At 43.8% G+C, this 27,709-nt stretch overlaps 1 protein-coding gene, 1 long non-coding RNA gene and 1 other non-coding gene across 3 annotated transcripts in view; 2 read left to right on the top strand and 1 right to left on the bottom strand.

The window, feature by feature from the left end:
* The window catches only part of CUL4A (cullin 4A), a 43,462-nt gene extending 16,905 nt beyond the window's left edge, over nt 1-26,557 (top strand). The window contains exons 6-20 of the mRNA XM_072761111.1: nt 1,517-1,679; nt 2,107-2,196; nt 3,379-3,461; nt 6,635-6,702; nt 8,662-8,780; nt 11,041-11,233; nt 12,673-12,777; nt 13,069-13,179; nt 13,265-13,350; nt 13,663-13,770; nt 17,391-17,504; nt 19,161-19,266; nt 19,454-19,626; nt 23,483-23,635; nt 24,936-26,557. Of these exons, the coding sequence (XP_072617212.1) occupies nt 1,517-1,679; nt 2,107-2,196; nt 3,379-3,461; nt 6,635-6,702; nt 8,662-8,780; nt 11,041-11,233; nt 12,673-12,777; nt 13,069-13,179; nt 13,265-13,350; nt 13,663-13,770; nt 17,391-17,504; nt 19,161-19,266; nt 19,454-19,626; nt 23,483-23,635; nt 24,936-25,031 (1,768 nt within the window). The 3' untranslated portion in view covers nt 25,032-26,557. The remainder of the gene's footprint in view (nt 1-1,516; nt 1,680-2,106; nt 2,197-3,378; nt 3,462-6,634; nt 6,703-8,661; nt 8,781-11,040; nt 11,234-12,672; nt 12,778-13,068; nt 13,180-13,264; nt 13,351-13,662; nt 13,771-17,390; nt 17,505-19,160; nt 19,267-19,453; nt 19,627-23,482; nt 23,636-24,935) is intronic.
* LOC112927521 (U6 spliceosomal RNA) lies at nt 17,735-17,838 on the top strand. The gene has a single exon (XR_003236555.1). It is a non-coding gene; the product is annotated as a U6 spliceosomal RNA (small nuclear RNA).
* Nucleotides 18,977-24,936, bottom strand: LOC140599322 (uncharacterized). Its single transcript, XR_012002065.1, has 2 exons — nt 24,634-24,936; nt 18,977-19,705 (listed from the first exon to the last, which is right to left on the bottom strand). It is a non-coding gene; the product is annotated as an uncharacterized lncRNA (long non-coding RNA).
* Nucleotides 26,558-27,709: the final 1,152 nt, after the last annotated feature.

A 27,709-nucleotide genomic window follows, 5' to 3' on the forward strand; every position in this document is an offset into this window, starting at 1 on the left:
TCTTGTGGCTGGCACCATTCTAGGAGGTTTAGCACCTACCGGTTTACCGAGTCTGCAGTACAGCTCTAGAGGTGATGACCGTTTTCTCCGTTTTACAGATGGAGAAACTGAGGCAGAGTTCCGTAATTTGCTGTTCACAGGTTGTTGGGCTTCCCAGTCTGAACAGTTCATAAACAGAGCTCCTAATGTAACCTGTCATAGAAACCATAAACACCACTTAGAGCGTAGACAATACTGGCCTCAGGCAGAAAAGAGGAGCAGGATGGTGCAGCCCGATGAGACTCAGCACTAGTGCGTGAGGAACACCCCAGGCAGCACAGGGTGGGAGTCAGTCATAGCCCAGGCCTGCGCTTCACTGAATGAGCAGGAATGCTGAGGTAGAAAGAGGTGGTAGTAGAGAAAAGGAAGTAGTACATTCAAAGTACTGCTTGTGTGGAAATGGGAGCTGCCCAGGGCGAGCTGTTTGTGGGGGAGGGCAGGGACACGAGCCCGAGGGACATCCTGATGGCCAGTGGTGGGGAGCGGTGAGATTTAGATTTTAGAAAGAAGAATCTAGCAACAGTATAGCAGATGGATTGGAGTGGACAGTGAACGCTTCATACACACCACATGGGCTACCTGCCTGGCCTGGTGTGGAAGGGCTTTACAGGTGTAAGATGGCATGTGTCCTGCCATTTACAGTTAAGGAAGCATGGGCAGGAACTCAGAGGCACTTCAACCAAAGGGTGTGGGCAGAATTCAGATCCAGGCAGCCGGCCTGAGCCTGCGTGGCTGGCCCATGCATTTGGCTGATGTGTCATTGGAGTGTGCAGAATGCCCAGGCCTGCAGCTCCTACAGGGAATAGGAAAGGCCTACTGTGGTATATGTTGTAGGAGGGCAGGGTTCATCACAGACAGGGTTCCCAGAACCCACGCTCACCTGCATACTGCTTGCCACAAGAGATGCTTGGGAAGCTGAGTTTTGTCTGCCTACTCAGTATTTGGTCCTAAGACACTTGTGGAGGCATTTGAACAGAGCACATACCTATTATTACCCCGTGGTTTCTGTGCACATTAATCAACAGCTGTATGTCCTCTGGAACTCTTCAGGCAACAAGCCAAGGGAGGATGACGGACTCCTCAAGTCATATTTCATATTCCGTTCACCAGTGGAAAGGACCACATAGAGGAGAGGACCAGGTGCCGGGGTAGGGACCAGAGATAGAAAAGGAAAGGACTGGGGGCTAGGCTAGGTGGGTGGAGATGCCTAAGTCCCACCTCTGGAAGAAGGGTGTGAACCCCAGCATCTGCGAGACGGATGTGCTTCTTGGTGGCATGCCTGACCCACCCCAGGAAGCACCGAGCACTGCAGATTGGCCAAAAATGGAAAACACAACAAAGGAATACTTGACACATAGGTTTAGAGAGTTAGCAGATCAATGGTTTTGGGATGTAGTCAACAGTGTAACTTGTAGCTTTAGCTAGAACTTCTAAAAAGTAAAACTGAAATATAGTTTTGTTTTTACTGTTTGTACAGGGATATGGGATTGGAACTTTTTAGAAACCATATCATTAGTGATAAAATGGTTCAAAGCAAAAGCATTGACGGAATTCTGCTATTAATTGAACGAGAAAGAAATGGTGAAGCAGTGGATCGTAGTTTATTGAGAAGTCTGCTGAGTATGCTGTCCGACCTTCAGGTAATGCCTCCTGCCCTAAACGTTATCAGTAATTCCTAATAGTCCATAAGAAGAAAGAACTTGGATCCTTGCTTAATTACTTACACCAAAATAAGTGGATGTATGAAAGACTTAAATGCAAAATACGACCTCAAAAAATGTTGAATACGTTCAGGGGGAATGACTTTCCAGCTAGTGCTACATTAGGAGCCACAAAGGAAAGAGCTCTTAAGACATAGACCCGGAGCTCCTGGGAGGGGATGAGGGCCTACAGCACTCACAGGAAAGCATCAGGTTTCCTGCCCTGGCCTCTGGGGGAGGGGCATGTCCAGGCCGTGTGTCCGGGCAGGTCACTGCAGCTGGGATCCCTGGAAATCATTGATGTATCAGCACATTTTTAGGCCTGTTTTTGTACTATAACTGATCAATAACTTTGTTCATTTTTTAGGTATATAAAGATTCATTTGAACTGAAATTTTTGGAAGAAACTAATTGTTTATATGCTGCAGAAGGCCAGAGATTAATGCAAGAAAGAGAGGTGAGACAAGGAAGTACTTCTGAATCACTTTATTTCTTAATAGGTGTGCATTTAAGTGTAATTTCTAAAAATCTGTCTTTCCATGTAAACATTTTATTAGAAATTTTCTGAAAGCCACAATCTAGCTGAAATTCTCAATGACAAACGTCATTCTTACTACAGTCAAGATTTAACTTCTTTCTTTTAACTTAGAAAATGTTATTTCTGTGTGTTGTTCTCCCCCCCCCTTGCCCCCCAGTGTAAAAAAAAAAAAAAGCCAGTAAGGTAGCTTCTAAAATGTGTAAAGTAGCTCCAGTTGAAGCAAGAGGATAGAAGGTAACTCTCAGATAGGGAAGACAGACACACCCCAAACCTTCCATCTGTGTGAGGCATTGAAAACTATCCAGGAAACCACGTGAAAAAAAAAAAAAAAAAAAAAAACGTGAAATAGTAAGATGAACCCAAAATCTTGGTAACCGGTTCCAGAAGTTTAATGAGCAGGGACTGAAGGAAGTTCCTTGCACCCTTTCTCCCCCAGGCACTCCCATCATTGTACAGGATGGACCAACTGTTGCTTCTGCCATCCTGGTTTTAGAGAGGGAGTACCCAGCTCTGCTCCACCGCTAGGTCAGAAGGCCGAAGACCCATGTCCTGGGGCCTTTCCTGTGTCAGGGGACAGCAGGGATGCCCTTTGCCCCTGGAAACAGTGCATTTTGAGATCTGCATCTGTGCTGTTGGGTGTCCTGAAATGAACATTGGAGTCTTACAATTAGTGTTTGCTGCCTCTGCTCATTGTGGGCCAGGGGATGCTGTTAGGCCTGCACCCTCTAACCCAGGTGCTCCTAGGGCCTCGGTGATGGGAGAGACCCATGGTGCTGTCCCTAGAGCTTCCCTGTGAGCATGGCACACCAGTCCAGTGCTGCCCTATCCCTCATTCTAGAGGTCAGTTTGATCTCCAGAATTGAGTTTAAGGAAAGCTGCTTCTACTTATCCTGCCTCTCCGCCAAAACACTTCACAGTTACCTTTCCCCCACTAATCTGTCTTAATACTTGGCTTGAGTGTATACTCTGCTTTCCTTTTTTAAATTTTTATAAGGACAATAATGTTTCAGCTTCTTGGGTAACATCAAGAATCTTTGTTACTTAAAAAAAAAAAAAAAAAGGATCTTTGTTACTGACATGCTTAAATGTTGTGTTTGGAAGGTTCCAGAATATCTTAACCATGTAAGTAAGCGTTTAGAGGAAGAAGGAGACCGAGTAATCACGTATTTAGACCACAGCACACAGTGAGTACTATATGTTTACTTAGTTATTACAATTTGACCATAATGAACCAAAGGGCTGATGATTGAAATAGATGGTATCTTTGTAGACTCATTCACTACCATCTGAGAGTATTTGTGTTGTTAGCACATTTTACTTATGTTATTTGTGATCATTTAGCACTTGTGAGTTACAACAATGCTCTGTCGTGAGGTACCGCCCAAGAGGAGTGCTTCAGGCTGAGATGTTCAGTATCTTTGGCTTTAGAGACAGGGATTCTATTCACATCGATGGGGTATCATTGAATATTGGGAAATTGGATCGTTAACTTTTCGTTAGACATCTAAGATAGCTGTAGTTTTTATCTGTGGTACTAAGTCATGTTATTTTCTCTTTCCATCCAGTTTTTTTTCTCTAAGCCCGAGGATGAGGAGGAAGAGTAGCTGGGGAAAAGTAAAAAGGGAAAATTGTAGGACTATTTCTCACTGTGCACGTAACATTTGTTCAAATGAGGAGGGGTGGGGTAAGAACAGATGGAAGGATGAAATGTGCAAAACTTACGGGATGAAAGGGGCAGAGTCACGGCACTTTGAGAATGCAGGTCGTGAGAGGAAAGATGGATTTAGTTACTGGGGTGGTGGAGGAGGTCCTTGGGGAGCCCAGGATGGTCCAAGAATGACAGTTCTACTGACACCAGGACAGCCAGAGTGGGGTGCTGTGGGCATGCAAACCTGCAGCCAGGGAGCATGAGAAGCCCCAGGGTCCGCAGGCTGGCAGCTGGGGGGACAGGGAGTGGGAGAGAAGATTACAGGTGGCATCAGATTGCGCAGTAGGTCAAGTCAAGGATGGATAAAAGTCTTCGTTGAGTGTCTGCTACTTTTTTTTTTTCCTGTTAATGACATTTTCCATATAGCACAAAGTTCAGGAACAAGCCGGCTAGTGTACTGATGGGAGAGATCTGTAAATGGTAGATCCTGTAGAAGAAGAGCAAGGGACCTGCTAGTACAGATTCAGGATGAGGAAGGGCGGGTACTGGGGGCTGCCAGGGCACTCTTCCTTTATGACCTGTGGGCAGTGGGCTCAGTGGTCGTTTCTTTTTTTGTATGTACACACTCTTGTATGTATGCTGTTTTAAACTCCTCCCCCTAATTTTAAAAATCTGTTGCTAAGGAGAATAAATGTAAATTATTTAAGCAAAGGAGTAGTAGGTGAAGGTGATTCACCTCCAGGCTCAAGCATGGATGGAGAAGGAGACTGACAAGGTGGCTTCTGCCATGCTGGGCGGTTCAAAATAAATAATAATTCGCTGTCAAGGAAAAGGGAGACTGAAGATAAGCAAGCCACACCAGCTTTAGAGCTGGGCTCGGAGTGCCCCTCCCAGCCCCACCTCAGAGCACAGTGGATGACAGGCCACAGGGAAACGTACTTGAAAGCAGCAGGGCATTGCTTCGTGCTATACCTTATGACCCACCACACTGGTCACCACAGCCAGGTCCCTTGTCAGGCCCTGCCCTGGGGGTGGGTTCTCTGTACCCCAGGATTCTTGCCCCTCACTGTGGGAAGGATCCACTCTCCTGTTGGTTGGCAGGAATTCTCACATGGCAAAATCATTGAGTTGTCACTGTGGATTAGGAGGTCAGTCTTTGGGCACCCAGGACTGTACCTCTGGGTACAAGGAGTCTGTAGTATCTGCCCTTAGCTCAGGACCTGTCAGAGCATCTAGGCATTACATAGACTGTTGGAATGAAAACCATGATTGGGTTTCTCCCCCTGCAGAACCAAAGTCTAGGTCACACACTGGCTAGAAGCAGAGATTCTGTGAACATAGGACAAGTTGCTCAGCATAGTCAGTCATCAGGAAAATGCCAATCAACCACAATCAACCACAATGCAGTTCCACTTCACACCCACCAGAATGGCTTTTTGCTTTAAAAAGACAAGCAGTACAAAGCCTTGGTGAGGATATGGAGAAATTGGAACCCTTGTGCATTGCCAATATGAACGTGAAATGGGCAGCTGTGGGGGACAGCAGTTTGGAAGCTCCTCAGAGTACTCCACAGAGTTAGCAGATTTATCCAATGCACTGGTTCTACTACTAAATATATAGACAAAAAAACATACGTTCACATAAAACTTGTATGCAAATATTCATAGCAACGCTATCCATGACAGCGAGTAGAAACCACCCATTGCCAGCTGACTATGTGTTGATGAAGCTGTTCAGAGGAAGAGCAGATGCATGGCTGGCCCTCCCTGCTGCCAGCCTCTGACCTTGGACCCTCCACCCCCCATGGCTCTGCTCCTCACTCCTTGTCATTATCCCCCCTCTACCAGTGGCACACTGGGAAGGTGCTGACCTGCACCTCACCCCTCACTCTTCTCTTCAGTAGCACAGTCTCTGGCTTCTGGTCTCAGGGTGGGCAGTCGGAGACAGAACATGTGCCATGCCTCTCTCTAGAGTTGCTGTGAGGCTGAAATAAAATTAAGATAATATGTTGGAAAGTTCTTCATGAAGCAGAGGCTCGTGATGGTGCCCAAAGTTATTACTACTTTCACTGAAGCACGTGGTCTGATCTTTGAAAAACAACTAAAAGGAAATAACTGAGGATGATTCACCCAGGAAGAGTAGTTTTGAGTATCCCCGTGAGTATGGCAGCAATACCTAATGAAGTTGCAGATTTTCAAATACTCTGTTCTGTGTGACGTTTGTGCAACGTAGGCCTCACATAGGAGCTTTGATAAGTAGGATTTTTGATGAGCAGTAGTGGGAGGGGATAGGCAGAAAGATGTGAGGACAGAGCGACAGGCCTGGCCAAGTAGAGGCTTATGGGCCTGGAGTAGTGCTTCCACGGCTGTGCCATGGAAGATGGGGAACTTTACAGGCCTCCCATTTCAAAGGCAAAATCTCGTTTTGAAAACTGCCAGCCAAGCTGGGGGTGCAGGACACTTGTCCTGGTGCCGGCATCTCCTTTTCCCTGGACCCACTGGTCTCTTTATGTGATTCCGTAATGACTACGGAGTCTGCACAGACAGTGGGTGATTGTTCATGGCTGGAGAGAAATGCCTGTTGTGGTGCTTGGAGCCATTGGTGTCTGAATGACTCCACATCATGTCTGTAGACCATAAACTCCGCTTCTTTACAGCTGACCAAAGTCTCTCCCTTAATTTCTGACACTTGGTCTTTTGCCTCATATAGGAAACCACTGATTGCTTGTGTGGAGAAGCAGCTATTAGGAGAACATTTAACAGCAATTCTTCACAAAGGTAGGTTTCCTTGACTTGTGAAAAGTTAGACCAAATGATGGTTTTTAATATATTAAGAAAGCAAATGAGATGATGTGCATAATGGAGTAAAGGACATTTGTTATTGTAACATGACGATCACCAAAAATCATTAAGAATAAGGAGGGCAGTCCAGGTGGCTCAGCGCCACCTTCAGCCCAGGGCCTGATCCTGGAGACCCGGGATCGAGTCCCACATCGGGCTCCCTGCATGGAGCCTGCTTCTCCCTCTGCCTGTGTCTTTGCCTCTCTCTCTCTCTCTCTCTCTCTCTCTCTCTCTCTCTCTCTCTCTCTTTCTCTGTCTCATGAATAAATAAATAAAATCTTTAAAAAAAAAAAAAGAAGGAACCTAGGGATACCTGGGTGGCTCAGCAGTTGGGCGCCTGCCTTCGGCTCAGGTTGTGATCCTGGGATCCAGGATTGAGTCCCACATTGGGCTCCCTTTGAGGAGCCTGTTTCTCCCTCTGCCTATGTCTCTGTCCCTCCCTCCCTCCCTCTCTCTCTCTCTCTCTTTCTCTTTCTCTCTTTCCGTCTCTCATAAATAAATAAATCTTTAAAGAAGAAAGAAAGAAAGAAAGAAAGAAAGAAAGAAAGAAAGAAAGAAAGAAAAGGAGGGAGGGAAGAAAGAAAGAAAAAAAAGAGAGAGAGAAAGAAGGGAAGGAAGGAAAGAAAGAAAAAGAAAAGAAAGAAAGAAAAGAAAGAGGAACACGTTAGCCCTCAGGGAAAGTGAGTTCAGAGAAATCATGAACCACCTCTGATAGAAATCCCATGGAATGCTGTCTCACTCGAAGCTGCCAGAGACCCTCCCAACCACACACAGCTTGTGGCTGGGTCCTTGCCGGGCGCTCATTCTCCTTCACTGGGTTTGTGCTCATGGGCATAGGCTGCTTGGACAGGCCCTTAGATTGTCACCAGGCATCTTCCCAGGGTCTCCATGCAGCTGGATGCCAGTTGAACTGCCAAGAGGCTGGGGACTTAGGCCAGGATACACTTTTCCATCCTGTGTCTTCTGGAAGAACCAGCAGCTAGGAGAGCAAACACGTGGCCTTGCTAACTGGGCAGGCTTCTCTCCCACACCCTGTCCCTCGTGGGGCTCTGGAAGAGCAGCCTGGGAAGGAGTGACTGTAGCTGCCACTGTGTGCCTGCTGCTGTGTGGCTGTGAAGGAGGTTCACACAGTCTGCTCCTCTTATTGATTTCTGCCCCTCAACTGTGTGCTTAGTACCCCGGAAAGCAGAGTGAGCATAGTCTCACCTTATAGAACATTTGTAGTTGGTGTATTTAAAGTTACCATTTAATAAAAAAATAAATAAATAAAAATAAAAGTCATGTTGGAGCTACAAGATCTGTTTCAAGATATGGAGACCTTAAGCTTAGTCATAGAAAGGCCCAGAATTATAAATTCTAGATTATTAGAAAAATAATCAGCTGAAAGACGAGACTTGGTAACTCCCCCTTTGACAGATCTGCTTTCTGAGTGATAAACTAGATCAGAGGTAAGAAGGGGCAGTGAGGTGCCGGATCCCATCAGGGAGTGCTGCTCGAGCCCCTGAATTAGTGAGACCAGGGCTTCCGTGACCTGAGGAATTAAGGAACATACCCGCCCACCTGCTCAGAAAATGAGCCCTGCCTGACAGGGTCTGTCTCGGATTCTGGAGATTAATGTGCCTGCGTAGAAATAAGTTTTTTGTTTTGTTTTGTTTTTTTCATTTTATTTATTTATTCATGAGAGAGACAGAGACAGGCAGAGACACAGGCAGAGGGAGAAGCAGGCTCCATGCAGGGAGCCTGATGTGGGACTCGATCCCGGGACTCCAGGATCACGTCCTGGGCCTAAAGTAGGCGCTAAACCACTGAGCCACCCAGGGATCCCCCTAAAAATAAGATTTAGTTCTAATGCTGACTTGCTGATGGGATGTGCTCACGTTTGCTGTGTGATCTCAGGGCTTGACCACCTGCTTGATGAGAACAGAGTGCCCGACCTCACTCAGATGTACCAGCTATTCAGCCGTGTGAAGGGTGGGCAGCAGATCCTGCTGCAGCACTGGAGCGAGTACATTAAGGTGTGTGGGGCCGTCTCAGTGGGGTAACAACTATACCTCGGGTAGGGCAGGTGTCCTATCTCCATGGTATGTGGCATCTGGCAGAGGACCTGGGCAATCTGGAGACACCATATTTCTCTCCTGGCAGGTGCTTGGGTGGATAGCGGTCTTGCATTTCTTATTTCTTTCCAGATCACTGGTACAAACCTTTTTTTTTTTTTTTTTTTTTTTTTTAAGATGACATCAAGATTATGAGCAGCACCTACAACCAGGTGCAGTTAAGGTCTTCTATTCGTTGTCTTCCTAGGCTCCATTCCAGTTACAACCACAATTTTCAGAGAGTCACCCTTTCTGTGAATCTGCTTTTTAAACTTCCCATGCCTTTGCTCATGAGAATGATAACACATTTGGTGTGTGTGCCGCTTCATTTCCTGGCCACCCAGGACTGTCACTTTCACAATACTGTGATGTTTCTGTGGCACATTAGCGTGTGGTTATGGGAAAGCAGCAGGATGGCTCTTGTGCTGGTGCTCAGTGCCTGATCACGATGATGGGTGCACAAGGCTGCCCCGGCAACAAGTCCAGAGAACAGTACACACACATGGGAGACAGATAAAAATAGGGCAGCCTGGAGAAGATGGGTGCAGAGTACCTGTGCCCGTACCTCAACTGTGATGCTGGTCTATCATTTTGCCAAATGTTAGCATCATGGGGAGCTGGGCAAAGTGTGTAAGGGATCTTTTTAACTCTTTATACTGCATGTGAGTCTATGATTATCACAAGAAAAAAAATCAGTTAAATAGAAGGGATAATGGGGAAGCTTGCATGTGGCTTTATGGTATAGTCGGTCCTAAAACTTCATTATCTACACGTGGAAAGCTCATGCACAGGGGTACCACACCCTCGGAGACTTTGGAGACAAAATTCATAACCAACTTCTGTCAGATCAGCCGAAGACCTGGGTATTATGGAAAGTCTAATGGAGGACGAGGGTGTTGCTGATGAGGAGCCCTTGGGGAGCAGGGACATGTGCCAAGCACAGAAGGTTCTTACCTTCGCACAGTTCAATCTGGGTCATCAAAATGAGTGAGGTGACCACCATTCCTCAGTGTCCACCAAGGATCAGCTCTCACACCATGACAGGAACCCGCAGTGTGGAATTATCACAGGAAAGCTGAACCTTGGCAGCGTGCGTGTGTGTCATTTTTAAATGCTGTTGGTTCAGAAGGGCACAGAGTAGAAAGTCCCAGCCCTGCTGGTCACACTGTGTCCCTCTCCCGAAGGTCTCTGTGCCAGTTTCATTTGTACCTCTTCACCAATAATCTGCCTCCACTTACATATATGACACATGAATATGTATGTATATGCTATGGAAACGAGTTTTCCAAAAATATGTATATTATTTCTGATAAAAGACAAAATTTGGTTGAAGAAATTTTGAAGATCTTACTGGCTTTATTTAGGGACTCATGAACACTGCATACAGATAGAAAGGAGCCTTGGAGAGCAGGATGATACAGAAGACTTCTAGGCTGGCGGGGGCAGAACAAGGAAGGTATTCTAGTGAAGAACAGTTGGCTACGGCAAGGTCACCTTCCTTAGAGGACAACAGGGATCTGGTAGAGCACCTCACTCGTGCTGGCAAGCCCAGTGATGGACTGCTCTAGGACTCCATCCTCAGAGTGGCTGAGACTGCACTTAGGGCAGCAATAAATCCCTGTCTGCTGGCCTGGGGCTGAGCACAGTGCCTGCATTTGCAACCTGCGTCTCTCCCTTTTGAAACACATTAAATAGTAGTAATTGTAACCTAGCACAGTTTATATTATCTGGTAGTGTATATCCTGAAGCAGCTATTACTGTCACATACAGACTTTTGGTGATGTTGAATATAGCATTTTTGAATTAAAAATACAGGCTAACAACTGGGCTATTCTTGGTTAGCAGTGGGGGAGTAAAAATACTATAGTCAAGAAGTCCAAGTGGTTGTGTTAGGTTCATGGGAACTTGTGTTTGAGGAATTCATAGGATAAAGGTTTTTTTAATAATAAACACTAATTTATAAATTCTTTCAGAAGCAGAATTGTAACACTGAAGCATTAATTGTGTATATTCACATAATATTTTGAATGTGGGCTGAGTCTGTGAAACTTTTGAAATTATTTAGTATTTAACAGCAACAGTAATTAATTTAAATTAAAGTAGTATGGTTGTTTGATAGCAGGATGAAAATGTGTGATATCATTGCCTGTTGATGAATTGGTGTGTGTGTGTGTTCTTGTAGACTTTTGGGACAACAATTGTTATCAATCCTGAAAAAGACAAAGATATGGTACAAGATCTGCTGGATTTTAAAGATCGGGTGGACCATGTGATAGAAGTGTGCTTCCAGAGGAACGAGAAGTTCATCAACTTGATGAAGGAATCCTTTGAAACGTTTATCAACAAGAGGCCAAATAAACCCGCAGAGCTGATAGGTAGAAAAACATACTTCCATACATAAGTTTAATATGGGAAAATAAGACAGATTTTTTTCCCCAGAATATTTAAGCTCCTCTTGGGGAGGATGGGGAAGGATTTGTGTTATATCTAATGAGGACACATTTTTTTAAAAACGTGTATATATTACATATACATATAAGCACGTGGTACTTCTATAAGGAAGGGTGAACATAGTAGCAGTTTTGTAAAGATGAAGCTTGAGGTCAAGAAGACAAAATTTTATTTTCATATGCATTTGCTATACTTGAAGCTTGAGGTCAAGGAAGACAAAAATTTGCTATACTTGAATCTTGAGGTCAAGGAAGACAAAAATTTTATTTTCATATGCATTTGCTATACTAGTAACTCCAGAACTGTATTTGGTAAAATGAACCCTGTTTCTGTCTTGATGACAGCGAGTAATTTGTGCTCAGAAACTGGATGAAGAGGATTTGTTCTATACGAATATCTCTGTGTTCTGAGGATGACTTGATAATCTCGAGTGTATTTACCTTTGCATCCTCTCATCAGTACTAAAGTAGGATAAAATTGGATAAAGTCCTAGAAGATAACATGGTTTAAGATAAAACAGTTTTTAAATTACCACTGTATATAATTATGTCATCCTAATACCAAAACATATTTCAGGATTCACAGCCTCTCACTAGTTGAAGTTTTTAGGCAAAGAGCTAAGAAAGAAGTAGTTAGTAAATACAGTAATTCAACATCGGGCTTATTGATTACTGTTGAGGATATGTGATGGGAACGTGGGGTTCCTTATACATTTTCCTACTTTAGTGTATGCTAAGAGTATTTCATAATAAAAATATTGTGAAGGAAAAACTAATAAAAGTAGCAAGAAGCGGGGCCCCTGGCTGGCTCAGGCAGTGGAGCCTGCAACTTTTCATCTCAGGGTTGTGGGTTCGAGCCCCACCTTGAATGTAGAAATTACTTTAAAAAAATATTTTAATTAAAACAACAACAACAACAAAAAATTCACAAGGCAGTGTAGTTTGGCCTTTGTGCCACTTTATGATTGTGGTTTCTCCAAAGATGGATATTTAACTCTTGGGGTTTGAGTTTCTGGAAGCCATGGTTGATCTATGTGGTCTCAGCAGTAAGAACCCCCTGAACATCCCTGTGTTCAGGGGTGCCGCATCTCAGAGAGGGGGCGTTCCAATCTCTGGAGCAACGGTGTGTTGTGAAACCCAAGCACGTAATTAAAGTATTCTCAACGTGACTTGAAAATCCTTCACTTAGAAAATCAGATTATCTGCCTTTTATCATATAATAATGTCATTTTGGGAAGGTTCCAGAGTGTTGCTGTCTCTGCTTTTTTGCTTATAAAAATTAAAGATATTCTTTTTTTTTTTTTTTTAGAAAATGTATTATATAACAAATACCCTTCAAATAACTTACACTTTTAATCTCACAGCAAAGCATGTTGATTCAAAATTGAGAGCGGGTAATAAAGAAGCAACAGACGAAGAGCTGGAAAGGATTCTTGACAAGGTCATGATAATATTCCGGTTCATTCACGGTGAGACATGCTCTACGCTATTTCTGTTAACATTGAGCATGGAGAAAAGGTTACCTAGTCCATATGTACTGGGGCCCTGTCTTTTCTTGAGAAAAATTGAGACATTTCCACTTCCATGTTAACACAGGAAATAGAGGGATGGCTGCCCACCAATTGCAAGTATTATTTTGTGGAAATGTTACTGTCTTCCAAGTTAGAGCTGCTTGCAGCAGAATAAACACTTAGAGTTTCCACAGTGAATATTTGCAGATTAACTGATGTATTCTGTCGTTCTCATTTGGTTATAAATAGGGAAAGATGTCTTTGAAGCATTTTATAAAAAAGATTTGGCAAAAAGACTCCTTGTTGGAAAAAGCGCCTCAGTTGATGCTGAAAAATCTATGTTGTCAAAACTAAAGCATGGTAAGCATGTGGGACCCGGGGTCTGTCCTTCCTCTGTGCTGGGCGTTGTCCCTGGTGGTGTTGATGCTCTCCACTTATGTCCCAGAATGCGGCGCCGCTTTCACCAGCAAGCTGGAAGGCATGTTCAAGGACATGGAACTCTCCAAGGACATCATGGTCCAGTTCAAGCAGGCAAGCTGGTTTTTTTTTTTTTTTCCCCAAAGTAAAACAGCTGTATATAAACTCTATCCCATTTTAAGTTATGTGAGGTGATAATGTAAATCATGTAAAGCCCTCAGCCTTAAAAATGACACTACTCATGTCTCACATATTTGAATGACTTAAATTCAAAAGGAAAAAGAAAATCCCTAAAATAACATAACAAAATTTAAGTAAATATGATACTGTGCTGTGTGAAAATTACACCATTTACCTTTCTATGAACTTGTTATTTTTGATGATATTCTACAATAGTTACTTAATCTTCATCTTTTTTGTTTTTAGTATATGCAGAATCAAAGCGACCCAGGGTCTATAGATCTAACAGTGAATATACTTACGATGGGATACTGGCCAACCTACACACCAATGGAAGTGCATTTAACCCCGGAAGTAAGTGTCTCAGAGAACGTTGTCCTTTTGTTTCGTATATTGGTGCTGCCAAAGCACTGTAGACTTCTTAAACACACACGTGCACAGACATCTGTCACAAAATATTTAATGAGTTTTTCTTTTCTTTCTTAAGATTTCATTTATTTATTCATGAGAGAGAGAGAGAGAGGCAGACACAGGCAGAGGGAGAAGCAGGTTCCACACAGGGAGCCCAATGTGGGACTCGATCCCGGGACTCCAGGATCACGCCCTGGGCTGAAGGCAGGTGCTAAACCGCTGAGCCACCCAGGCATCCCATGAGAGGGTTTTTTAAATCACACAAAGATCAGTGTCCTTGTGGTCTCTGGAAGGCATTGTTGCTCAGTGAATGTCTGTGTCCCCGTCTGGCTCCTTCTCACCCCCCGAGTTCCCTGGCTGACCATCAAGACGATAACGGCACTGGTACGGCACTACTTGGCAGTTGTCATTCCGTCCTGGTGTGGGCACTGCGGGTCTCATGGGCACCCCTGCTCAGGGCTTTGTAGGTCAGCCACAGCTTTAGGCATGCTGAGGATTTACAGACAGGAGGGAGGATCCTAGGCTTGGGAACTTAAAATCTCTTCACCATTCATTCTAATACTAGGTGACGTGGAAGAGGGCTGCTTCTGGTATGGGACCGGGAAATAGAAATGCAGGGCTGACGGTCTCCTGCAAAGGGCCCAGAACAGTGTGGAGTTGCAGGAATTGGGAGCCCGGGTGGGAAACAGCCCTGTTGGGGCTTTTTGTTCCATGTCCAAGACCATGTCTTTCAGGATTTTCTTCTGTTTCTGACCCCACTGATTGCTTTTGTATTCTTTTTGTTTGTTTTTCATTTACTGTTGAAGCACAGTTGACATACTATGTTGCACATCTTCATCTGTTTTTCTCCTGCCTCTCCTCTGGACACTAATGTTCCCAGAGCCCTGGGCCTGAGTGCATGCGGACGTCCCGAGCTCAGCACCCTAGATTGCGCTGGTACCTGAGTCCCCACCCTGTGGGGTATGCGACTGCTGTTTACAGATGCAAAGGCTCTGTACTAAGCTGCCTGCTGGCCCTGTAGCTGCAGAACCTCCATGTGTCACTTCCAAGCGGAGCCTCCATCAGAACACCCGCACTCACCTACCACCTCACAGCGTTCACCAGGCCGGACACATCCACCCTGGCTGTGCCTCTTGTGGCCCTGCTGAGTTTTTTTGCTTTTTTCAAGATAGTTCAGACTACAGGGACTTTGTGAGAATAGTTCAAAGCATCCTCAGAACCTGTTGGCTGTGTTTCCAGCCCTCCTATGGTGCTCATTCTCTTTGCACGGATGGGTGGAACATTCCTGCCTTGGGAAAGGCTATCTCCTACCTCCTATCCCTAAATACTTCTGAGGTACTTACCAGGGCATGTTGTTGAGTCAGGCGCTTGATGCCGCTGTAGTAATTTCATCCCACGTGTAGTCCTCCGATTTTGTCCAGATGCAGCCCAGACCCCACACTGCAGTCAGCTGTAACAGCTTCACTGCCCTCTTTCTGTTTCTTAACACTCATGTGTTTCAAAGCTACATGCAGTTTTCGTGAATTCTCTCCATGGGATGTTTGTGATTGAATTCAGGCTGTGCTTGTCCAACCAGAATCCCACATAGATTTGCTCAGCATGCTAATGCTGTCCGTGTGCCCCTGTCAGTGGTGGTGGTGGTGGGCGGTCTATATCATCACTTGGTTAAGGTGTTAGCTGTTTTCTCGAATGTGGTTAGTATTCTTCCTTTTGTAATTTAGAAGTAATCTGTGGGAAGATATTTCAAGACCACATAAACCTTTTCCCCATCAGACTTTCCTGCTGGGAATTCCTGCCTGAGTCCACTTTCATTGTGATGCCCCGCAGCTTTCTCTGCATTTGTGTGAACTCTCAGACTCTCGCTTACTTGCCATGGTGTTCACACTATCCTACATCTGGGTGCTGGGGCACCTCATAGGCCCTTTGTGGATTTTTACTAATTTTTTGTTTTCTAGCAAAAGATGCGTGAGACCTACCATACTGTGTCTTTTTAAAAATATACCTACAATACACATATAAATAAATAAATGGTAGGCAGAGTGTACCAACAGTTTACCACTTTGAGCTGTACCTTTGACTGGCTCAGAAGTTTGTCATCATCCAAACAGAACCCTGCACTTAGCGAGCACTGCCTCCCAATTCCAGCCACCCAGACCTGGGCATCCACTAACCCGCTGTCTCTGGATTTGCCTGCTCTGGGTATTAACAGAATTAGAATCACATTTTGTGGCCTTTTGTGTCTCACTACTTCCACTTGGCATCCTGTATTCAAAGCCCATCGATGCTGCAGCCCATCTCATACTTTCTTCCTTTTTAAGGGTGAGCGATACTCCAGGGTGTGCTCGGATCATGTTTTTGTCTCTGTCCAGAGGGACCATCCCAAGTTGCTATAAATGCTATCAGAGCAGAGCACTTGGAGAAGATCTCTGTGAGGAAGGAGCTCTTAAAGATAAGTGGGCATGGTTATGGAGGCAGGTTCCCAAGTGGAAGCCCAAGGGAGGACAGTATGGTGCCCTTGTCAGGCAGAAGAGGCACAGGCCAGGCCAGTGCAGTTAGCGGTTCAGAAGGAAGGGACCTTGGCAAGCCTCGGGAGAGTTTTACTCTTTATTCTAAGAACCTGGAAGTAGCCAAGGACACTGACAAGGGAATGAGCAGAGTGCACAGGGCCGTGAGCTGAGGGTGCCACTGTGTTCAGGGTAGATAGACAAACCGAGGAGGGCTCAGGAGTGGACACGGGGCAGAGACACAGAGGTCTAAGCAATGAGTGTCACAGAGGGCAGGATCATCTTACTAGTTGAAGCTTGAAGCAGCACAGACCATCAGCTGTCCTGGGTGCAGAGTGGTGGGGACATCCAGGGAGCCGAGCAAAGAGTGGAAGACGGGGTGTGCAGCAGGCTTCCAGCATTTGACAGCACCCGTCCAGTGGCGCCACACCAGAGTCCTGGCATGAGAGCAGGCAGGGAGCCCGAGACCTGTCAGGTTATAGCTGGGCCTGCAGACAGTGTCTCTACCTAGGGATGGCCTCTGGAATATATATATAACGTTCATTATATATGCCACTGGCCAGGGGAGCCCCAGTGGGAGGTGTGGAGACTGCAGACCACAGCCTGTTGGTACATTAGGTATCACTTCAGGTAGCATCCCATGTGAGAGGAAAACCCTGTTGTGCTAGAGTGGTGCACATCTTCATGGTCATAGAGTAATCTAGAAAGGGGCACCTGTGTGGCTTAGTGGTTGAGCTTCTGCCTTTGGCTCAGGGCGTGATTCTGGTCCTAGGATTGAGTCCCACATCGCTACTCCCCACCCCCACACCCTCACAGGGAACCTGCTTCTCCCTCTATCTGTGTCTTGGCCTCTCTCTGTGTCTCTCATGAATAAATAAATAAAAACCTTAAAAAAAAAAAAAAAAGAATAATCCAGAAAAATAACTGTCAAAATATAGAACTGATTTTTTCATTCAGCTGTTAAAAAACTGTTAAATCTTTGTAAATTGAGCAATATGTGGTTCTTTAGATGAACAGTGTTTAGCATAATTACATTTGTTGTTTTCCTTTGCTTGGCAGATGATTAAACTTCAGGAAGTATTTAAGACATTTTATCTCGGAAAGCACAGTGGTCGGAAACTTCAATGGCAAACTACATTGGGTCATGCTGTTTTAAAAGCAGAGTTTAAGGAAGTAAGTTTGTCTATTTCATTTACTTTTTATAAATATGTTACTAGAATCTTTTACATTGTGGTTGAACTTTGGTAGCAAACAAAGGAAGAGGTTGTTATTCAGTAAAACTCAGCACTGGCTTTTCTGGGTCAATAAAATTAAATAGTTGAAGGATTAATATTCCAATCAATAAAAGTCAATAAGAAATCAATGGAAGTAGAAAAGCATTTATCTGAGAAAAGAGCAAAGGTATGCTGGTTTCAGCAGCACATAGACTAGAATCGAAACGGTACAGAGATTAGCATGGTCTCTGCACAAGGATGACCCACAAATTGGTGAAGCATTCCGTATTTTGAAAAGAAAAGAAAAACGATCAAAGGATGTGTAGAGGCAACTCATGGAAGCAAGACTAAGAAACCAAATTCAATGACATATGTTCCACTTCTCTGCCGGTCCACGGAGTACAGATTAAACTGTAGCAGACACTACACTATCTGGGATGACAGTTCAACTAAGGCTGAGAGTTTAAGGACCAGCCCCTCCCGCTAGCACAAGACAGAGCATATGAGCTTTAGGGTAACTGCTTTCGCCGTACACCTGCAGCCTCTCATCACTATAGTTTCAGTTCTGGGAATTCCTCTTAAGGAGACGTTTTTCACAGATTAATGAACGAGCCTATTTGTTGCAGCGCTGTTATTAAAAGGGATGTTATAGGAGAGGGAAGTATATACAGTGTACTGATGGCAGGAAAAAGCAGGTCACCAAACAATGCCTTCATATTCTGGTTTTAACTTCAGTTTTGTAAATTAAATTCAGTTATATACACTAATTTAAAAATTTATAAGATTTCTATTTTGCTAGCTGTTACAATGCACTAATAATGCAGGGTATCCTATAGATCATACAAGCACATACACAATGTATATAAACTACACGTGCCCTCACCCGCCTCTGCACAACTGACCTTCTGCAGGAAGATGGCGTGGCTGCACTTCTTTCCCTGAGGCTGGTCCTGGGGGTGGGGTGAAAACCTCACCCAGTCCCTGCAGCTGTCCTCCACATGGAGCCCACTGCGTGCATGTTGGGTCTCTGCCATGGGGACTTTGTGACTAGGAGTGGGAGATGGTGTGAAGCCCAAGGTCCCATTTGCATGTTTGTGTAAATCACAGGGACATATAGAAGGAGGCTAGGCCAAGTTCATGATGATGACCTGAGTGCTTACACATTCACTCAAATCTTTTCACAAAGGCATCTGATAGATCTTTTGCCTGCTTCTTCCAAACATATTCAGTCACCGCATCTCATGCTGTGTCTGCCTCCTCCAGCGGCATTCCCACCACCATTAGAAGGACTTTGACGAGCTAAGAATGGGACATGGGGGTGCTGCTGGACAGGTATCAGCAATGGGTAGTTCAAGTAATGGTAATACTCATTTAATAACATTTACTAAAGAACTTCTTTACTACTTTAAAAAAAATCCTTCAAGAGAAGAATTTTCAAGTGCAGTATTGAGTCATTTTATTCTTGTATAATCAATTACTTCATTTCTTCTTGTTTGGTGGCTGATTAGTAATTTCCTAGTCCCACACCCCACAAAGTTTGAGAGCAAAAAGAAACCTAAAATTTTCCAGAGATTGTGCAGACAGCTTCATATATGATACACCTGTTTTCTTTAAGGGAAAGAAGGAGTTCCAGGTGTCCCTTTTCCAGACACTGGTGCTTCTCATGTTCAATGAAGGGGATGTCTTCAGCTTTGAAGAAATAAAAATGGCCACGGGGATAGGTAAGCATCCTCCGCTCTGGGTGGATGTGTGGTGTCTGCATGTCTTTGTTCCTAAAACACCTATTTGTTCAAGAGCAGATGCAGACTCAGTCTCTGCTGGTCACACCTGAGAGCGTGGCTTCTTTTGCCCTGTGGAGTGTCTGATTCACTCTGACAGTGGCTGGGGCCTGGTTTTCTCCCCATTCAGAGGACAGTGAGCTGCGAAGGACATTACAGTCCCTGGCCTGTGGCAAAGCACGAGTTCTGGTTAAAAGTCCCAAAGGGAAGGAGGTGGAAGATGGAGACACGTTCATGTTCAACGGAGAGTTCAAGCACAAGTTGTTTCGGATAAAGATCAACCAGATCCAGATGAAGGAAACTGTACGTACAGGTTTCCTTTTTCTACCTGCGGGGTGCTCGCCAAGGGGCCTGTAGTGTTTACGGTCCTTTCAGGGTGCTCCTGAAAGCGTTTAAAGTAACATTCATTAATTTGTTATTCGAGGTAGGGACAAACATGAGAAACAAATGTGTGTGCATCAGCACCCCTCTTCACAAAAGTGGAGTGGTAGTCAGACCTTCCTATGCCGGATTCTGTTAGTGTGGAGAGCTTGGTATCCAGAACCTAGTCACTTGCCTTATTTTTGCACAGCACATTTCATCCTTGGTCTCAGCCAGGGTCTGGGGCGGAACTGGTGAGGGTTGTGGGTGTCACAGACCCACTGAAATCATAGCTGTGGTCTGTGTAGATGGAGTGTATCTGTAGCTTTGATGGGATTCTCAGGTGTCTTGTATCAGGAGCAGATTCTGGACCACTGCCCTCGGGCCCTTCCTATAGGAGGCGGAAGCCCTTGTACCCCAGAAGGGTTGTCATGCCTGCCTGCTAGAAGGACAGTGGCTCCCCTGGTCCCCACTCCCATAACAGGGTGTCCAGCTGGCCCCCTGGCCTTTTGAAGGCATGAAGTTACTTCACACAATACAAGGACAGCTTTAATTGATCGGAGGTGGTATATCACAGTTTTCTCCACTCCCACCAATAGAAACTGGTGGCTTCACTTACCTAGAGGTGTTCAGGTGTAGCCCAGTTGGAAAATAAGTTTAGATGACACAAAAAGAAATGTAAAAGACCAGTAAACTATATAAAAGATGTTAATTCTCATCAGTAATTTTTTTAACTCAAATTAATATTCCACTTTTCATCAATTTGGGTAATGTTTAAAAGTTTGATAATATCCAGAGTTGGCAAGTATGTGACAAAACAGGCATTCTTTTTATGTTTCTATTTTTTAAAAGGTGCTTTTAGTGGGCAATTTGACATACTTGTTAAAGATATAAATGCATAAATGCTTCGATGCATCCTTTTTTAATATTAGGAATTTCTGATAGAGTGACTAAAAGATGTACAGTTTTGGAGTTATAATTTCAAAGTGGGACTGTCCTCTCTCTCTCTCCTAGAGATAATCCCTACTGCCGCTTTATTTGCACTCAAACAGCTTTTTCCTATGATGTAAATATGTCTTTTTTTTTCCTTTAACACAATTATTCCATGTATGCCATTTGTTTATACCATTTTGTAACCTGTTCTTATTCTTTATGATGGGATTCTTTCCATGTCAGGACTTGGTTTTAATGGGTGCAGAGTAGTTGGTCATGTGAATCTGCAGGAGGTTGGCAGTGCCCTTGTGGAAAGGCATTTAAGTTGCTTCCCTCTCTACTGGAAATAAAGTTACATTAAACATCCTGGTACCAAGATTCCCATGTGCCTGTTAGATTGTTTCTTTAGTATAAAATCTTTGCCCTGGAGTTACAGGGTCAAAGAACGTGTACTTTTGTTCGTTTGACAGCCCTTTGCCAAATGGACAGGTTTTCACCAGGTTTCAGTGTCAGTTTCACAAAAGGACCAGCCCTCCCTCCTCCACCTGCCCTTTGCCCAGCCTATTGTTACAGGCAAAAACTGTTCATTGCCATTTTAGCTTGAATTTCTTTGAGCATCTTTATGCCATTTTGTAGTGTATCCAAAGTATGTAGTCTTTGATTCTCAATTCTTTGTTTTTTAAAATAGACCTAATACCACCTCAGCTTGTGTGAATTAAATGAACAGTGTGTGTGTGAAACCTCTTGGCCAAACACTTATAAGCACTTCAGAAAAAGTTGGTGTGGCTCTTTAATGGTGAGCCATTTGTATTTTGTCTGATTGTTTGTTCAAGTCACTGGCACATTTATTGGCATGTTCTTTCTCACGTTAGTAAATGTTCTTTATATGTTAAAGAGATTGACCATCATTTGTGACAGATAATTTTGTGTTTTCAGATTTTTTCTACATGTGGAAGTTTTTTAAAGTTCTCAAATATATTTTTTTCCTTTATGGTTTCTGACTTGGGTGTCATGCCTAGGAAAAAATCTTCCTTTGCCCCAACATTTAAAAATAATTACTTGTATCTTTACAGTAGTTTTTACATTTAAGGCTTTCTTTGAGGAGTGTAATTTATAAATTATTTTAATATCAAAAAGCAATCTTAACTATACTTCCTCTTCTAAAACTGAATTGAAAATAGCATCCTCTGACAACTTGCTTGAATTATCACCTTTGTTACATATTAAATTCACATATTATGGGACAGTTTCTTAATTTTATTGATCTGTTTAATAGCCAACACCCAGATTCTTTTAATTAATTTACACTAATTCTCAGTTTTCTATTTTTTAATTCATGAGAGACACAGGCAGAGGGAGAAGCAGGCTCTCCGTAAGGAGCCTGATGTGGGACTCAGTCCCAGATCCCGGGATCACGCCCTGGGCCAAAGGCAGACGCTCATCCACTAAACCACCCACCCAGGTGTCCCTTCTCAGTTTTCATTTTTACCATACTAAATCTGATTCATATCCATGTTTCTGTCGATATGAATATAACTCTTTTCATAAGAGGTTTCTATGGGAAGTCTTGTATATTTGTTTATCAGATAGTTAGCAAATACTTGTTAAGCACCCTCTCTGGGCCAGGTCCTCTGTGAAGCGCTGAGAATTCATCCATTAACAATAACATATTCTTACAAGTCTCTGTTTCAAGCAACTTTCAGCAGACAGGTACTAAATGATTACACACTGATGAACTGGTTACACTGAGGTAAAGTATAGGAGAGCCCCGTCTGATAACCACGGGTCAGGGATGGCTTTCCAGCAAAGACAAAGCTGAGCCAGGTGAGGTCTGAGGAGGCAGGTATATAGACATTGGTCCGGCCTATGAAGGATTTGGGGAAGGCACAAAGGGACAAGAAATGCTGGCACCCTGTAAAGGGGACCTTTCCCATTGAACATGTATAACTGGTCATTGCCAGTAAATATTAACACCATTTATCTTTGTGTATTTGTTTTAAGTACAGGGAACACTAACCTTTTTGGGGTCGTGGATCCCTTTGGAAAGCTTGGCTTCTGTCTTTCTGAAACATGCTTACCTCATACGCGTGCACCTCCTCTGAGCTGTGGACCTCCACTAGGTTGCTCTGTAACTAACATGAAGTTGTTGCCAGTATTTGCTGTTTGCTTCTGATAACTAACTGCTTTTTATCCTGTTCAGGTTTTTTTTTTTTTAATTGCTCCTTATATGTTAAAGTTTGTTTTAGATCAAGAATAGATTTTCAGGGATCCCTGGGTGGCGCAGCGGTTTGGCGCCTGCCTTTGGCCCAGGGCGCGATCCTGGAGACCCGGGATCGAATCCCACATCGGGCTCCCGGTGCATGGAGCCTGCTTCTTCCTCCGCCTGTGTCTCTGCCTCTCTCTCTCTGTCTGTGACTATCATAAATTTAAAAAAAAAAAAAAAAAAAAGAATAGATTTTCAGTTTTACTGTGCCCTTGTGGCATCTGTCAGGATGATCATACCATCTCACCTTGATAGTCCTGTGATACTAGTTACATTAGTAGGTTTCCTGATGTAGAGCAGAGCTCACATTTTTGAAGTCAACTCTGATAGCCCTGTGTTTTGTTTTTGCAGAGCTGCTGGATATAATTCAGGATTATACAGAGTTGATAGTGTTTTGTAGCTTTTTTATAAGGGAAACGTAATGTTACATTATTTTTCAAGTTTCGATACTGAAGTTGTGCTGTCCTTGGGAAGCACGGATAAAAATGCATAACAGAACAGGATTTACCCAAAGTTTACATCAGAAGTTTCTCATCAAACTCAACAATATCAGGTATCTCCGAAATATATCTTTAAACTTCACTGTCTTGTGTGCCTCTACAGGTTGAGGAACAAGTCAGCACCACGGAACGAGTGTTTCAGGACAGACAGTATCAGATTGACGCTGCTATTGTCAGGATAATGAAGATGAGAAAGACTCTTGGTCATAATCTTCTAGTTTCTGAATTGTATAATCAGCTGAAATTTCCAGTCAAGGTAAATGTACATTAACTTAACTGGGAGTATCACACTGAACCTTGAAAGAGCATGATCACTTTCTAACACTTTGGAATCATTTGTCCTGCATCACAAGTAATCATTTACTGCACAAATGTACCTTTGTGTGTACACCAAGTGTCAGAAACTGGCAGGTGATGGTGATAGCAGGGTCTTTATCCCACATGCTCTTTGTCCCCATCGTAGGAATGAGAGAGTTCCCTAAGACTCCCAGCTGCAGGGGATGTTGTATTTGTTGCCTTTTTACCAGGGGTAGGGGAGGCATGTGGTGGAACTCCAGACAGTGTTTCTCAGTAGTGTAGCTCTTCAGATTATGTTGTGGGATTCTGAGGAAATCCTGCTAACAGCTGTTTGTTCAGCAGCAGCAAGCCCCAGAGCATTTTGTGTTTTGATAATTTCTCCCTGTTTCTGTCCACAAGAAAGTCGACCCTGAAACTATGACTCCGTGCATGTTTCTAGGACTGGGAGCTACTGCCCTGGACATATGTGGAGGATTGACAAGTTAGGGAAGCATTAGGAAAAGCTCTTTAAAACATGTGCATTCCCCCTGGAAAGTCTGGGACTCTCGTGAGACCTGGTTTTTCAGTGCCTGAGCCTGCCCATGTTCCTCTGGTGTGGAAGTTCTCTGATTCTGTGTTGTCTGATTTGGTAGAAGACCAGCTGCCCTTCCACCCTCACTGAGGAAGTCAGGTTGAGGTAGATCAGTGAGCAGACACTGATAAGGCCAGAGCTATCTTACCTGAGCAAGCCAGGGCTGCTGTGTTCTCTGTAGTGCCTGCGCGGTCCTGAAACCCTACCTCTAGCCAGAGCGAGTGTTCATTTTCCCTGTGCAGATGAGAGACCCAGTAGTTAAAGGACTTGGTGGATGAGGTGTACAGTGGCCGTAGCAGTGATTCTGCCTTGGTCTCCTATTTTGTGAATGTATGATTTATTAATGAATAGAAGGTTAGGCCTTTTGATAGAAAGGCGCTTCCTACCTCAGCAGAGCCGGAGCCACCCTTCGTGCACAGCCTATCACCGTGTTGTCCATTCAGCACTGGAGCCCTCGGGATCTGGGGTCACCTACTTCCATGGAGCAGAAATAGTAAATATATATTAACACAGTAACAGTACTTAGGGAGAAATGTCCTTACTAAGGATGAAGATGCCCTGAGACATAATTAAATTGTGTATGATGTATGTCCATAATTATAACCACACACTTAGTGCATCTATTACGTTCCCCTGTGTTTGTAAACCAAATGCCACTATAATGGAGGGTTTTATTTTTCTTTTTTAGCCTGGAGATTTGAAAAAGAGAATTGAATCCCTCATAGACAGAGACTATATGGAGAGAGACAAGGACAATCCAAATCAGTACCACTACGTGGCCTGACGTGTCGGCCAGCTGTTTTCTCTCAGCGAGACACTAGAATGTATCTTCAGAGCAGTGAAGCACTTCTGTGCTGTTTCCAGGACTTCTGACATTGAGCCAGCATGGAGGCTTTGGGATTAGAAGAAGAGCTGATTCTCGGATCGCCCTTTCACAAAGTCTGAGGGTTTGCAAACAGCATACGCATCTTTCCCACCAGCCCTTCCTCTTACTCTTTTTGGTGTTTCAATCGTTTCTGTTGCCCCATTGCAGAATGACTGAGATTGGACAAGAAGACATTGTATAAAGGGGTTTTTCCTTTGTGAGGTGTTGCTCTTGTGGCAGAAAGCTGAAGGTTTGGTTTGGGGTGTGTGTGTGTGTGATCATGAACACATGGCTAGAAAGATCCTCCCTGCTGTGTTCTTGGGCTGCAGGGATGACCAGTAGACTCCTGAAGGCAGGCTCTCTCAGCTGATGGAGGCATAGGCTAGAAACAAGAGCCCGTGGCGGGCAAGCATTAGGAAGAAACCGTTGGTGTCAAACACTGGCTAATCGATTATGCAACCTAATCCTGGTATCTGTTTCCTTTATTTTCCATACATTCTAAGCTCTGATGACTGACTTTTTAGAGCGAGGTTTCTTGGTGAGACCTCTCCTGTGTGCCGAGACAACATGGGGTCAGGTGTGCTTGCTGCGGTGAACCCACACAACGTCTTTGTTCTATTTCCACTGAGTTATTTGTGAATTTTCTGTTTAGGGGTTTGGGGGACAGTGTGTTTGCGTTTACTCTCTTCTAAGATTGCGTCTAGCAGCCCCTGTTTTTGCATCGGGGTAACTGCTGTTTGATTTAATTGCAGTATTTGTACGATTGCTCTAATAAAGTTTGGTTTGTTTTTACAGTCATGCGCAGGGAAAGCCGTTGCTATCTGTGCTGTGACCACTGTAAAAAGTTTTATAGGAGACTTAAAGTCTTGATATTGTGAAGCAGAGGTTATTTTGTCAAAAGATTAAAAGGATTTTGTTGGCACCTGGTTTCATGTTGTGTGTGTATAGGTGAGGTTGAGCAGGGGGACGATGATGTTAGTATAGTAACTGTAACAAAGATACTTTTCTGGTAACATTTAAAGTACTTTATATTTTACATGATAGCATGTTTCATTTTTATTAAAAGCTACCAAAGGAATTTTGATCATGGTATAAGTGTTTAAAGCAATATTTTCTGGGATATACCAAGTTTATATAATTTAATTTTGTGCTAAATTATTAAAAATTTCTCCCTTTTTGAAACATGCGTGTTTAAAATAGGACATCTTTGGGGTTTCCATGTGAAAATCCTCACCCTTGAAGTATCACTATTTCTATATTTGTAAATTTTCACTTGTCAATTCTATAATATGTGGTCTATAAAAGACCAAATAGATTTCTACTTCTTAAATTTTACATTATTTCTAGAGATTGTTAATCTTGTAATTTAATGTAGACTTACTCTGAATAAAATTAGTTTAATTGGCCTTAAAATTACATTAATAAAACTTGTGGTATACAAGCGACACATTCCTCATAACTCTTTAGCAACTTACAGGCCATGACCAGGACAACGGACAAAGAAATGCAGATGCAGGGCAGACGGGAGTGAAGCTCTCCTGTCCTCCTGCATCACAGTCGCCCTCTGGGCTGAGCCAGCAGGCTGACGTCTGCCTTTGTGTCCATCAGGTATCGTTACAGAGAAAGGCCTATGTGGCCGAACAAATGGTGTAGGGGAGTGGGGGGCAGGGGGAGAAGCCACGAAATCGTAGAGGAGTTGAGATTGCTTGTGGTAAGTGATCATGAGCCGAGAAAATCTAAGAGAAGCCGATAAAAAGCTGTGACCAAAAAAAGAAGTTTTTAACAACACAAAATTAGCAGAAAAGTCAAAATATGATGGAAGGTCATGTTTTTTTTTAATTTATTTATTCATGAGAGAGGCAGAGGGAGAAGCAGGCTCCCTGCAGGGATCCCAATGCAGGACTCAGTTCCAGGACCCTGGGATCACAACCTGAGCCAAAGGCAGACACTCAACCACTGAGCCACCCAAGCGGCCCAGTCATGTTTTCAATAGCTACAAAACAATGACAAAATTTCTAGTAGCAAACAAGGAAGGTTCCACATGAAAATTGTGCTTAAATGACACAGGAGCACAGACAAAGCCTCCTGAGGCAGGGAGCAGATGCCCACACGTGCCTTACCTGAGAACACAGACAAGGTGATTTTAAAGTCACAGGAGAAAAGCAGATAGGCAGAAATAGCCACCATTTGTTTTAACACCTGTCCTGGTGTGCTGTCAATGAAATGACACGCTCCTGACACAGAGCAGCCCTCGGGAACCAGATGGTCTAAGATAACCCGGCGTGAGCACCATGTTGCCAGGGAAGACCTGAATTACCACCTCAAAGAGAAGCAAAGTTGGATGACTCATTCTTGGCACCAAGATGAGTTCCAGTGATTTAAAAAAAAAAAAGGAAAGAAAAGCAGCCATAAATGGAAGAAGAAAACCTGAGATATGATTATTTTTATTCTCATTGGAAAAAAATCTAACCATGAGTTGAGATACATTCCTTTCTTAAGTGACAAGTGGCATTCTGAAAGTTGGCACAGCACACTGCAAAGTTCTGGAGAAGACAAGGACAACTGAGTGCATGGAGCTGCCAGTGGGCAAGGGTGGG

Source organism: Vulpes vulpes, chromosome 6 (genome assembly GCF_048418805.1).
Source record: "Vulpes vulpes isolate BD-2025 chromosome 6, VulVul3, whole genome shotgun sequence".
Lineage (NCBI taxonomy): Eukaryota > Metazoa > Chordata > Mammalia > Carnivora > Canidae > Vulpes > Vulpes vulpes.